General features: G+C 36.4%; 2 protein-coding genes across 2 annotated transcripts; both read right to left on the reverse strand.

Moving 5' to 3' along the window:
• Nucleotides 1–436: 436 nt before the first annotated feature.
• Nucleotides 437–9,063, reverse strand: LOC306863770 (DEP domain-containing protein 1B-like). Its single transcript, XM_079407323.1, has 11 exons — nt 8,909–9,063; nt 7,459–7,724; nt 7,135–7,273; nt 6,298–6,425; nt 6,096–6,226; nt 5,962–6,009; nt 5,576–5,716; nt 4,738–4,904; nt 4,386–4,562; nt 2,965–3,156; nt 437–2,660 (listed from the first exon to the last, which is right to left on the reverse strand). Exons 1-11 carry the CDS (start codon nt 8,942–8,944, stop codon nt 2,496–2,498), a joined length of 1,590 nt encoding a protein of 529 aa, XP_079263449.1. The 5' UTR covers nt 8,945–9,063; the 3' UTR covers nt 437–2,495.
• A 162-nt stretch (nt 9,064–9,225) lies between these two features.
• LOC306863898 (very long chain fatty acid elongase 7-like) lies at nt 9,226–12,016 on the reverse strand. Its single transcript, XM_079407489.1, has 8 exons — nt 11,951–12,016; nt 11,401–11,490; nt 11,126–11,316; nt 10,925–11,005; nt 10,767–10,823; nt 10,566–10,671; nt 10,303–10,439; nt 9,226–10,193 (listed from the first exon to the last, which is right to left on the reverse strand). The coding sequence occupies exons 2-8, from the start codon at nt 11,462–11,464 to the stop codon at nt 9,981–9,983; spliced, it is 849 nt and encodes a 282-aa protein (XP_079263615.1). The 5' UTR covers nt 11,465–11,490; nt 11,951–12,016; the 3' UTR covers nt 9,226–9,980.
• Nucleotides 12,017–13,131: the final 1,115 nt, after the last annotated feature.

Consider the following 13,131-nt stretch of genomic DNA (forward strand, 5'->3'; position numbering starts at 1 on the left):
CTACTAATATTCACCTGTTTGAAGCTGCAGGTTCATATGAGATCATATGCTATTGTGCACACAAGAGTGAACAATGTTGGACACGTCATTGCAATGACCTTCTGAAACGTCTCTGTTTCAGTTCAGTTAAGCTTTGTTGGCATGAAGATTGGAGTATAGTATTACCAAAGCATTAACGTTATTTTTTATATGCAAAATGCTTATAAAGATAAGAACAATGAAAGAGAAAAAGGAAAACAGTTTAATCTTTTAAAATTATTATTATCATTAATTTTCTATTTCCATCATGCAAGGATTGTGCTGAAAATACAGCAGGTTTCTAAGAGATTGATTATTAGTTCTCTACTGACCTCTTGAGTAAGAAAGCTGAAGTACACCTCAGGACAAAAATACGGTTTATAACAGCAAGTGCAAAAAAAAATTCTAAATAAAAAAAGACTAAAAAATTCATATTTATTAAAAAAGAAAAAAAAGAAAATGAGGTGTACATTACACATTATAACATAAATATTTTTATAAATACATATATATGCAGATTTTCTGAAGATAAATTTAAGACTGTTTAAGACCAAGTAAACAAAATAAACTGAAGACACTATGTCAATATGGAACACACAACGAGTGGCATTAGCAACACTTCAGACTTTTAGGTTACAATCTCCACCTTTTAATTATATATAAAAAAAAAAAAATAGCTTAAGGCTTGAATAGCTTTTCCCCTGACCACTAAAACATGGACATATTTTATTCTACCTGCACAGAGGTTCTTCACCAGTATTTTTCTCTTTTTCCACTCCAAATGTCTAAAGATTCTTAAATCTGAGACAGTGTCTCAGAACAAAGTACCTCAAGTGAATATATCTTGATTTAAGAATGTCCAGATATTTGAATTGAAAAACAAGACAAAAATACTGTACGAATTTTGCAGTGCATGTGACATTTAATGCCATGACTTTATTAATTTAAGACTTTTAAGACCGTAAATACCTTTTTTAGGTCTGCAGAAACCCTGTATCTGCCTTTCAGTTACTGGTTTATGTTTAGCATGTCTGTCAGCTTGAAATATCAGGCTATGTAAACAGGCTGAAGAAATAAAAAACTGCAACATCATGTAATAATATACATTTATTTTTTCCAATTCCATATTTGTGATCACTGTGTAGACGTCCAAATCAGTAACAATAACTCCAGAATATGTACAAAATCAAAACACCGAGGACACAACTTTGAAAAAGTGATACTGACACTGAAATCGATCCAGCATTGTATTAAAATTAAAATCCATTAATTTATAAACGCATAAAATCATGTAAAAGCTGCCAGATGAATCCAGTTTACAGAAAACATCAGTGACGATTTAAACAGTATCTTTTGAACGATATACTTACAGTACCATGACAGACTCGATCACAATCAGTTATAAATAGTCAAGTGATAAAAGGTGAAGGTTTTCTTTAGTGTTACGTGACGTGATCAAACATGACAAACTAGAACTATTTTAATACCAAATAAAATACAAAGAAAGAACAAAACAAAAGAACCAAAGAAACACGGACTATCACATACAAACCAGTGAAAACAGAGAACACTCAAGTATAAAAACACAAACGACAGACAGAAATATAGCGTAGCCTGTACTGCATCAGTAGTTGCTGTGACACTGGCATCTACCTAAATCAATTCAAAATATAAAATCTGAGTTTTCAAAAGCCATTTTCTGGTGACCGGCACATATTTCTTCTGGCTGATTATCGGTGACAGCATAATTTAGCAGAACTTAACAGCTGTTAGACGACACCTGCAGCTGGAGGTAAAACTAGACCAATTACAGCTGCTTAAAAATAGAACACAACTGATTGTAAATGTTGCTGATTATTTACATCAAACAAATCAAATCAACAAGAACTATGGAAGCCCACTGGATGTGTTTTTTCGTTATAGATAAATCTTTTTTTATTATAATTTTCAAGCTCATTCGTACAGCAAGACACTACAGATGAGTAACGCCAGGTTCAAAATTCTTGTTTCATTTTGTTGACATGTTAAAGGTTTTTACAGAAGGGATTTTGGATTTATCATTTTATCACTCCATAAATCAGAGAAAACTGTCAACGGCATTCATACGCATACGTAATGTAACTGAAATCTACAGATGCAAATAGATAAAGTGTAATAAAAAACATTTTAGATGTTTTCTTTCCACTATTCTGAAAGTAGACATGTAATGAAAGCAGAATAATAATAAAAAATCTCAAAATTAGTCAGTGTATGAAAAAAACAATGGGTTTGCCTGTAGTGTCTTGCTTTAAAGGGATTCCAATGCACAGCATCATACTTTATTTAATCCATCTGATCACTGATGAGGTGAATTTAGTGTTATTTCGATTCAGGATGTGCTAGCAGAATGCAGCCTTTAATATTCCGTAACATCTCTCCTTGATAATAATACTTAATACGGTCACCCTAGCCTCAAACTGACCACTCTGAGCACTGACTCAAGCCCGAAAGCTCCAGCTCCTCTGGAAGGGCTGGAAGGGTTTCTTCAGCGTGAGGAACATCAGCTGAGGTTTGAGTCTCTGTGGTCTCTCTGGGAAAACCGCTGCCTCGCTTTCAGCGGTGGGAAAGCGTCTGCGGTAGATGTCAGGATGAGATCTCTGGAACTGACAGCCAAGAAAAAAATTAATAAAATCACACAGGGGAAAATAAACATAGAAAATCTCAGATTTCAAAGTTTCTGTAACATGTAGTTGAGTTACTGAACACATCAGCCTTTTAGAACAACATGTAGTTTGACATTTAAAGAAATATTCAGTGTTAAACAGGCTATAGACAGAACTCTCAGCAATTCAATCACACCATCATAAGTCTACTGTAAATATATTTCACAATTTTCATGCAGTAATGCACACCATGTGACAGATATTCCTCTAGCCCCTAAGTCATGTCAAAAGAATCCTCACTGACCTGCTTCAGCTTCTTCTTCTTGTCTTTAATGGATATGTTCTTGTCTTGTATGATGTTCTCTAGTAGTTCCACGATGGCTCCTTGAGATCCAGAGACCCTCTGCTGCTCAAACTCCTCTCTGCTGATCTGTCTGCAGAACGAGTGAGATGGAGATGCCATGGAGGTGTCCATGTCTGCACCCGCGTACTTTATCTTGCAGAAACCAAAGCATGCGAGGAGATCAGAATGTGGGGTGAGAAAGAGACATCCAAAGCTCATTAACTTCACGACAGAAAAAACTGCATTTGCATTTATTTAAAAAAAACATGGAATAACCCTAAGTGAAAATTAGCTAAAAACATCCTCACCTTCTGGCTATTCAAGATGTAGATGAGTTTGTTTCATCAGAACAGATTTGGAGAAGTTTAGCATTACATCTCTTGCTCTCCAATGGATCCTCTGCAGTGAATGGGTGCCGTCAGAATGAGAGTCCAAACAGCTGATAAAAACATCAATAATGCACAAGAAATTCACACCACTCCAATGCATCAGAATCCATCCACCAGTCTTGTGAAGAGAAAAACTGTGTGTTTATAAGAACTCCATCATAATCCACCATATTGATTCCTCGAGTGAAAAAGTCTTGTCTGAATCAGGAGAGAAATATGCACATATTAAGCACCATTTACAAGTGAAAACAGTCCAAAACCGTTCTACACAAATATGTTGGTGGATATTGATGTGAGAGGACAACCGGGGATGGACTTTTTTTACTGGAGGAAGCATTATTATGGATTATGGACTTGTATTTTTGCCATAAAAACTTTGTGATAATGAATTTGCTCCTTACAAAAATACACCTTTTCACTTCACAAGACGTTAATTGATGAACTGGCGTGGAGTGGATTATTTGTGATGTTTTTATCAGATGTTTGGACTCTCATTCTGATGGCACCCATTCACTGCAGAGGATCCATTGGTGAGCAAGTGATGCAATGCTACATTTCTCGAAATCCCCATGTTCCCATGAAGAAACAAACTCTGAAGGTGCATATATTTTAATATTATAATTTAATGTTAACTAATGTAGTTAATTTATGTTATCAAATTAAAACTTATTGTAACGTGTTAACAAATTTTCCTGGTCTTAGTGTGCACACTAGTGGTAATATTTTATCATATTTGTTTTATTTTTAACAGCTCTGCTCTGATATAACCAAGGCCAGATGGGTGGGAAAGAAAAATATATAACCAATAATATCACAATGTATTTTTCACAATACAATCAAATCTATATTAATACGAATGCCTACAATAATTATTACATTAATTCCCACTTCATTTTTTTTCTCAGAAATAAACCAAAGAAGTTGTTGTGGCTGCAGTTTTATGATATAGTCAGTCAATTATTAAGCATTTAATGAATGCCATGGGATGCTGACCTGAGCTCTTCTGAGGTGAGACAGATGCTCCTCGACAGATTTTCGCAGGTTGAACGGCACCTTCAGCACACTGTCATGGTTATCAATCATAAACGTGACCAGCTTGGTGGCCAACAGCTCGTCCAAGTCCACCTCATCCGCAGATCCCAGAATGCACCGGGAGAAGGTCTGGACCATCTGCACAGGAGCGAAGGCACCCACAAGAGACAGACAGTGTGAAAGCTGCTCATCAAGTCTACTGAACGCTGAGCTGAATTATAAATTAACTATGACGGTTAAACGAAGACTATCAGTGATTTGCAAATTATTAACTTGTACAGAGAACATCTATCTGAGGAGGTGAGTGATTTACCAGGGTACGAGCTCCTATGGTGTCTTTCAGAGGGGGGAGAGAGCGGTTGGCACAGACTTTAGCCATCAGACGCATTAACAGCTGCAGTTTACGACGGTTGGCTGGAGGCAGCAGGAGGCAGCAGACCTGCAGCGCTTCAACCGCAACCGACTGCCGCTGCAGAAGCCCTGCGGGAGGAAAACAGTCACAAGAACACTTATGCTCCCAAAAGCTACATTTATTTGAGCTGACATGTATATTACAAATACAGTAATATTGTGAAATTGACTATATGTTTTCTATTGACTATATACTTTAAAATGTAATTTATTCCTGTGATGCAAAGCTGCATTTTCAGCATCATTACTCCAGTCTTCAGTGTCACATGATCCTTCAGAAATCCTTCTAATATGCTGATTTGCTACACAAAAGCATTTCTGATAATTATCAATGCTGAAAACAGTTGTGCTGCTTAATAATTCTAAGGAAACCGTACATTTCTTTTGGCTTGATGAAAAGACAGTTCAAAAGAACAGCATTGAAATTTTATCTTTTGTAACATTATAAATGTCTTTACTGTCACTTTTGATCAATTTAATGCATCCTTGCAGAATAAAAGTATTAATTTCTTAAAAAAAAAAATCTTACTGGCCACAAAATTTGGACAGTTGTGCATAAACAGTCATTTATTTATGGTTTATACTCAATATTTACTAAACTATTAATTCAAAGATTCAAAGAATAAAGAACTATGAAGTCAGACTGTTTTTTAGTCATTGTAATAATCTCAAAATGGACAAGTATCAGCTGATTAAATATGTTCATCACTCATTGTGTGAATAGCTTGTGCATCACTCACCCAAAATACTGACAAATATTTCATATAGATGGAAAGTCAAAAGTGGCTCTTTCAATCTCTGAAAATGTTCTGCAACTGTCCTAAAGACGTCTCTCTCGAACCCTGGATACATGGGCTGCCTGGCGTCATTGCCATTGGGCCCTAAAAATGAGTTCAAAGATGTATAAAAGTTAATACACAATTAAAGATGGACTATAATCTAATATATGCATCCAGACATCATATTTAATTACATATTAATGTATAAAAAAGCAGTTTGGCAGCCTACACAAAGGCTAACAAACTATATCGCATGGCAAAATATTTATTTATTGTGATTATTAACAACACATTTAATTATCTATTGAACATAGAATCAAAATGACAGCAGATGATCGGTCACTCACAGTTTGCCAGGCATTTCATTGCAGATAACACCCAATGAGGCAAGTCCTCTACAGAAAATACAAAACACAGAAAGAGATCCATCAGAAATTAGCTGTAAGAAGATTTCATGAGTTAAAATATAACCCTTGCTCACCTGCTTTGTTCTTCAGCACAACAATCCCCTGCTTATTAACACCAAACACATTGTGAACGATGTGCTTTGGGCTCAGAAGTCTGGCATCTAAAACCCCGTCCAGAGACTGGAGACCCAAAACAGTCTGTAAACTAATAAGTGTTCATCTTAAAAACAAAACTCCTTTTTTGAGCAGGATTAGAGCTTCTCTGTTGATGCTTACTGTGTTAGTGTCATTGACTTCCATATCTGGTCCACGAGTTTCGGGGTTAATTCCCTCCTCCGGATTAAACGGCATCCAGGAACCTCACCGATGGCGATGCTGTGCCTCTTGTTCCACGACTCGGAATTCTAGATCAAGATCAAAATATATAAGAATTTTTTTTTTAAATTACAAAACGTACAGTCTTTGTCAAAAGTTTGGAAACATTATGAATTTTAAATGGTTTCAAAAAAGTCTCTTTTGTTCACAGTGGCTGCATATATGATCAAAAATTCAGAAAATATTATTACAAATTGAAATAAGGGCTTTCTATTGTAATATATTTTAAAATGTAATTTATTCCTATGATGCAAAGCTGAATTTTGAGCATCATTACTCCAGTCTTCAGTGTCACATGATCCTCAATGTATCGTCATGAGCCGCAGGGTTTAATTTGGTTTTGTCTGTGTATGTTTTTTTGTCTCTCAAAGCCGTGGGTCCCATTGACTGCCATTACATGACTGACAGACTGCAACGGTTTGAGTTAAACATCTTTGTGTTCAACTGAAGAAACAAAGTCACCTACATCTTGGATGCCCTGGGGGTGAGCTGATAAACATCAATTTTCATTTTTGTGTGAACTATCCCTTTAAGAAATCATAGTAATATGCAGACTTGTTGCTCAAAAAACATTTCTTATTATTATCAATGTTGAAAACATCTGTGCTACTGTATTTTTTCAGCACATAAATGCAGCCTTGCTGAGCAGAAGATAATTAATTTAACGCTGTAAATGGCACCAAAAATTATAAATTTTTAGGAAAATAAATGTTTTTCCACAGCCAAATGTTCTGTTACCATAAGAGGCTTCATTGGGATCTTCTCCGGCACTGATATCTCCTCATAGTCGTCCCAGTGTGGGATTCTGGGTACTGAGTTGCGATCTCTTATAGGTGGTCGCACAGGAACGGGCTTCAGAGGTGATTGTGGGGGGAATCTGACACATTTAAAGCATTTATTATTATTATGAAATACAATGTATTATTATAATGCAACATATATACTTTTTTATATACCACTTTATATAATACAGATTGATTCAAAGCAGCCTCACATTAATCAAGAGAAAAATAACGATTATAATGTTGTAATCTAATTTTTGAAAGAGAACTAAGAAAGCACCTGTATAAATGTCCATTGTCCTCAAAGTCCTCTTTACCAAATCGTCCTTTGACATCCTCGATGACGTGATTTTTAAGAAATTTCCGGAGTAACTGGAGTGTTTGGTAGCGCGTCACCTCCGGTCCAAAGTTCTGGTTTTGTCTGAGCAGCTCGTGGAGGAAGTCGACAGCCTCAGCTCCTGTAAAACTGTGATCGTAACTCCTGAAATGAGCCCAGTGACGCCTGACTGGCATTCCACCACGGAAGAGCCTGATGGTCTCATTCCACTGGGAAAAAATAAGACTTTCAGAATTAACCACTGATGCTCTTTAAACTGCAAACTGTTGAGAGGTGTTGAAACAACCTTGTGTTATTTATCTTAATTATGAATCTGTTTACATTTAGAATGGTGAATTAAATGCTAGTAAAGTGTCTACTTTAATGTTTCAAATGTCAAAATATGGGTGAAATAATGTTGTAACGGTCACTCAGCATGACAGATATATTTAAGTCAAAATTAAATAACTTATTAAAACACAAAAATATATTTATAGTTATATTTCAAATTCATTTGTACACTTATTGGTGAATAAATATAGAAATATAAATATAGCACTTGCACATCATTGCTCTTTTGTTGATTTTGATTGCTTGTCCTCATCTGTAAGTTGCTTTGGATAAAAGCAATGTAAATGTAAAAAACAAAATAAGTGATCACACTAAATTGTATTGTATTTTAAATTCTTAAAACCATCTTGCTGATAAATGGGTAAAACCTACCTAGTGGTTCGAAGGATAGTGACAAATAATTAAAATGACAATTAATTAGTTTTGGGGGGCTGTAATGAAAAGTGCATCTGATCATTTTTTGCTCAGAAAATTATAAAATTAAACATTCTAGTGTATGGGGAAACAAATTTATATTTGTGTTGTCCCTACACAAAATCTAATATTTTAATGACAATGATTGAGTAATTTTGATGCATTTTAATTTTGAGGTATTTTGATGGGAACTGCAGTTGCCATGGTGATTTTTGGTTACATTTTACTTTTTCTAGGCGTTTGCTGAATGTTATAGATATAAACTATTTTCTGTTCAAGTTGTCTCAGTTCGGCAAATTAAAGCCATGGGCAAAATATTCTTTAGTGGTGGTTACCTGGACTAGTTACTTTAACACTCACAGACAAAAGAAACATTCCTAATATTAGTGGCCTGTTTATTTGGCAGTAACAGAAGCCTAAAACACGTCAAGTATTCCACGAGACATATTTTCCAGTATTAATACGGAAAATAAAGTAACCACAAACTTTCTCGCGGCTTTAAGTGTATTATGTAGGCATACTGATGTGTGACAATATCAAGATGCACATATTTTGAACAGTATAGTTATAGAAATGCTGACTAAATCAGCTCACGTTGAGGTGCTCAACACCAACGCGTGAAAACATTCAGTTTTTTTAGTGTACTTACCAATTTCGTCGCCCTATAAGGTCCAGGTCCAATCATTTTACCATCTATTTGAACCCTATTAATTTTTATATAGTCTTATTTAGCCATTTACGTTACTGTGTTTATCTCCGTAAACATCTCGACGCCAGTTAGCGCCTTCACTTTTGAAAACCGACAAGTTCCTGCCAATAATGTGATTGGCACACGAAATCAGTCACGTGACGCTACTGATTTACCAAATATGGGCATCACCTTTACCGGAGTTGCCCAAGTGCAGTATGGGAGGTGTAGTGCAAGTGTGTAGACGTAAAGAATGCACAAGAAAACCAAGAGATAGTGACAAATAATTTATTTTTTGTTTCATTATAAAAACGAAAATTTCTTTTCACAAAATTGGAAATTCAAATTAAAAAGACAAAGGAAAAATCCTGTAACATTGTTCTGGTCTTCCATTTCCACAGCTCTGATCAGTAAAACATAAAACCATAACAGGTAATTCCTACAGATCAACATCATTTAAAAAGATCACATTAAGAAAACAGCAACATTAAATACAGAATAAATAGTCACACAGCATAAATCACTTACAAAATAACGTCAGATGATGTCACTTCTGCGGCACAGGTTCGAGCACAACTAGGTAGATCAGTCAAACGTTCCTCGGGGGTCAAAGGGCCTCGGGCTCATTCAGTTACAACTAAAACACAACCTTCAAAAACCCTTTTAGAAACAAACTTCAATCCCCTGTGCTCTCATAACCTCTTTTCAAATTTGGCCAGCAGTTCAATCATATTCCAAAGCCAAGAAATTCTATATTTACAGGTAAATTAGAGCATATTAGAACAAAAACACTGTACTTCCCACTCCATACTTATTTCAAAGCCTTAAGTGAAGACAACAAAAAGGAGGACAGCATCTCCAGTGAAACATTAGTGTGCAAGTCTCGGAAGTATTAAATCCAGTGATAAGGTGGGTGTATTCCACATTAGTTTTAACATAAAACAGGGAAGTGGAACTTGAACGGATGAAATAAAAAGAGGAATATTCCCACTTAATAGGTTTGGGCTTCACTTTTGGATGGCCAATGGAAAGATCAGTCAGATTTCATGGGAAGGTAGTTTCCGTTCTGGAAGATCTTGGGAAGCCTCTTGCCCTTGGTGTAGGCGTGATAGTAGAAGTGGAGGAACAGGACCAGGAAGATCAGCCCATATAGACCGATGATGTAGAGGAACACAGGAAACTGGTAAGGACAGTCCTTCATGAAAAAGAACTGGCCAATGTGAATAGTGATCAGCAGAAACTGAACCTGACACAAACAGAAGGGTCGAGTTAGAACCAGTTAAGTTTCCAAACATCAAAAGCCATGGATTTTGACAAATGACAGTGGGGATGGCTAGAGAAGCCTGTAAACTTACCAGCTGAATGGTGGTCATATACTTTTTCCACCACAGGTACTTCTGGTAGGCGGGTCCCAGGGCGGAGAGAGCATAGTAGGTGTACATTATGACATGCACAGTGCTGTTCAGCAGGGCATGGAAGGTTCCCAGACCACCTAAGAAACCAAAATACACCATTAGCACGTCACATCAGGAATATTTAACCCAAAAATGAGAAAAAAAAAAAAAAAAAAAAAAAGTATTGGATGAATTTAAAGGGATCATTCAAAATCCCCCTTTACCTGCGGCAAATCTGACCCCAAACCACCAGGTGAAGGGCATGATGGAGTGATGGAAGACGTGAAGGAAAGTAACCTGGCTGTTCTTTTTCCTCAGGACAAAGAAAATCTGTCAAGACAAGATAACAAAATAGGTTTAGCATTGACCGGCGTCCATCATAAAAACGCAAGTTTTTGTTCGGAATACAAAAGAAGCCCACTTACAGTGTCAAGCATCTCAATGAACTTGGAGAAGTAGTACAGCCAGCAGGTCCATGCCATCTAGAAGGAGACGGAAACAAGATGGATAAGGAAGTGTCAAATTGTTGTACGCGTCACCGGCAACAAATGAACAATCAGAAGAATGTGCTCCATTCACATACCCTGAGAGCCTGAGGAGAACTGGAATAATCCACAAGGTCACACCCATAGGTGTAGCCGTTTGCCCAACCAGACATAAGAAACTGTAAAAGGAAGACATATTTTGATACACAACAATAGAGGAAAAAAAATAAAATAAAAAAAATAACATAGAAACCAACAACAACACACCACTAGAAACTCAATGAAACATGTTCACTAACCTCATAAATCAAATAGATGGAGAATGCCACAATGCTGAAGTTATAGATGATCATTGGACGCTTGAGGTCAAAGGGCTTGCGGTTTTCCATCAGCCGAGGCCCCAGCGACGTCACAAAGTAGATGTAGGCAGCGACGATGATTGTTTGAGGGAATGGGGAGGCCATAAGCAGCCAGTTCTCAGTCCGTGGATCTACAAGAGAGGCAAAACACGTCTTATTTCCCGGCCAATTACAGAAAACTTAGAGACACAGAGGTGCTGTTGTTGCAAACTCACCTGCTTCCTTAATCCACTCATTATAGAGCAGAACAGCTCTTGACGTCAGGGTGTTGAAAGCCATATCTAAGGAGTTTTTAGGTTTCTCTTCTGGTGGACAAAAAGGAGAACAATTTACTAATGAGATATTTAAATAAGCTTATTTGAAAGCCAAAATAACCCTGTTAATGGGTTCTAGATTTAATGTAGCATAGCTTTCCTCTTTTCCATGCAAACAAGGTTACAAATCAAGCTTGAGCCCTAAACTTTCAAATCCTTAAAGGGGGTTTATAGAGGCTTTCCCAAAACTCTCATATGAATCACACATGCTAATGATGCCACTCCCAACGAGACAAACCCATCCAAACCACTCCCAAACACAACTGGAAAGACGTGAAACCCCGGTATATTCCAGATGATTTCACTGATGTTCAGCATTTAAACTCATAATAATAGATTAAACAAATCTAAACGTATTCACAAACAGCCAGGTCTACTTCAACGGGAAATCCTGAAATCTAATAAAAAACGAAGCCTGCTACGACAGCCACTAAAAAGCAAAAGCTCAAACCTTAAAACCCGAAGTTGTGCTCCTTCCACGCTCTCCCTCGTTCGCTCGGCTGCTGGTATCAATCGCATGATTCATTTAAACCTGCAGTACTTATACACCTGTAAGCTTGGCTCCTCCCACAATTATTCATATATGGAGGTTCCGTCCCATGAAACTTCCGGAATTCAGGTCGAAACTTTGAGGTGCGCTCTCATTGGTGTTTCCATGGTGACCACCTGTAGGAAAATATGAGCGGAACGCTGCAGGAATGTCGACAGCAGGTGTATGACATTATTTTGCGCCCTGGCTTAATGCTTCAAAACTGAAAAAAGCAAAACATGTTTTAAAGGAGAACTTAACGAAAAATGTCTTTTCACCTCAGAATCAACAGAAAATCGCACTAGTTTGGTCACACTTGTAATATTTCAATGAATTGGGCCTATAATATAAGATCAATATATATTGAACACTATTATTTCCCATGGAAAAAGACCTTTTTACCCAACAGATAATACAAATATGTGATAAAAAGACAGAATTTTGAAAAGAGTTTTTAATAGGCCTACTTATAATTTATAATATATATAAAATAGCCTATTTTAAAATTCAACATTGAGATTAATCAAGTAGATTAATGAGAAATGCAGAATAAAACGTTGCAATAATAAGAATGAAGGGGGAATAAAACTAGGATTTCCCCCCATTAAACATAATCATTTATTTAATGTTTATTTTGATGTGAAATATTTGTGTGCGATTCATTCTTGTAGTCATGTTGACTTCCATCACCCTGGTTTCAGTTTCAGGGCTGGGTCACCCCATCAGTGAAGACAATTAGATGTCTGAATGAGCAGAGGGGTTCTGTTGCTTTCAGAGTCATAATTGCACAATAGAGGAGTCGTACACCATTGGGTGTGAATAATACAACTACACTACGAGTGAAAAAAGGTGTATGTTAACCAGAGAAAAGAAGTGAAAATACCTAGTGATCCCAGTGTTTCTATACGACTTCATAATATTTGTCATCATAATTAGTATATGCATTATGAAACAAATTGATCATGTGTAAAGGAATGTTTCTATTAACCTGCTGGCCCTTTAAATTTAGTGTCTTAATTATTGCATATAAAAACAAAAATTCTACATGATCAAGATCAAATGCATGAACTAATTAAAAAAAAAAGCATTTATGCAGAATGAAT

This window comes from Barbus barbus (assembly GCF_936440315.1).
Source record: "Barbus barbus genome assembly, chromosome: 45".
NCBI classification, from domain to species: Eukaryota; Metazoa; Chordata; class Actinopteri; order Cypriniformes; family Cyprinidae; genus Barbus; species Barbus barbus.

What these genes read in the sequence shown, in the direction of transcription:
- LOC306863770 (XM_079407323.1), bottom strand. Translation starts at nt 8,944, where the DNA reads ATGATTGGACCTGGACCTTATAGGGCGACGAAATTG. An exon ending in TGTGCTGAAGAACAAAGCAG is followed by an intron (nt 6,010 to 6,095) that starts GTGAGCAAGGGT and finishes TATTTTCTGTAG; the next exon opens with AGGACTTGCCTCATTGGGTG. An exon ending in AATGAAATGCCTGGCAAACT is followed by an intron (nt 5,717 to 5,961) that starts GTGAGTGACCGA and finishes ACTCATTTTTAG; the next exon opens with GGCCCAATGGCAATGACGCC.
- LOC306863898 (XM_079407489.1), bottom strand. Translation starts at nt 11,464, where the DNA reads ATGGCTTTCAACACCCTGACGTCAAGAGCTGTTCTGCTCTATAATGAG. An exon ending in CCATCTATTTGATTTATGAG is followed by an intron (nt 11,006 to 11,125) that starts GTTAGTGAACAT and finishes TTCCTTTTACAG; the next exon opens with TTTCTTATGTCTGGTTGGGC. An exon ending in GTTCTCCTCAGGCTCTCAGG is followed by an intron (nt 10,824 to 10,924) that starts GTATGTGAATGG and finishes GTCTCCTTCTAG; the next exon opens with ATGGCATGGACCTGCTGGCT.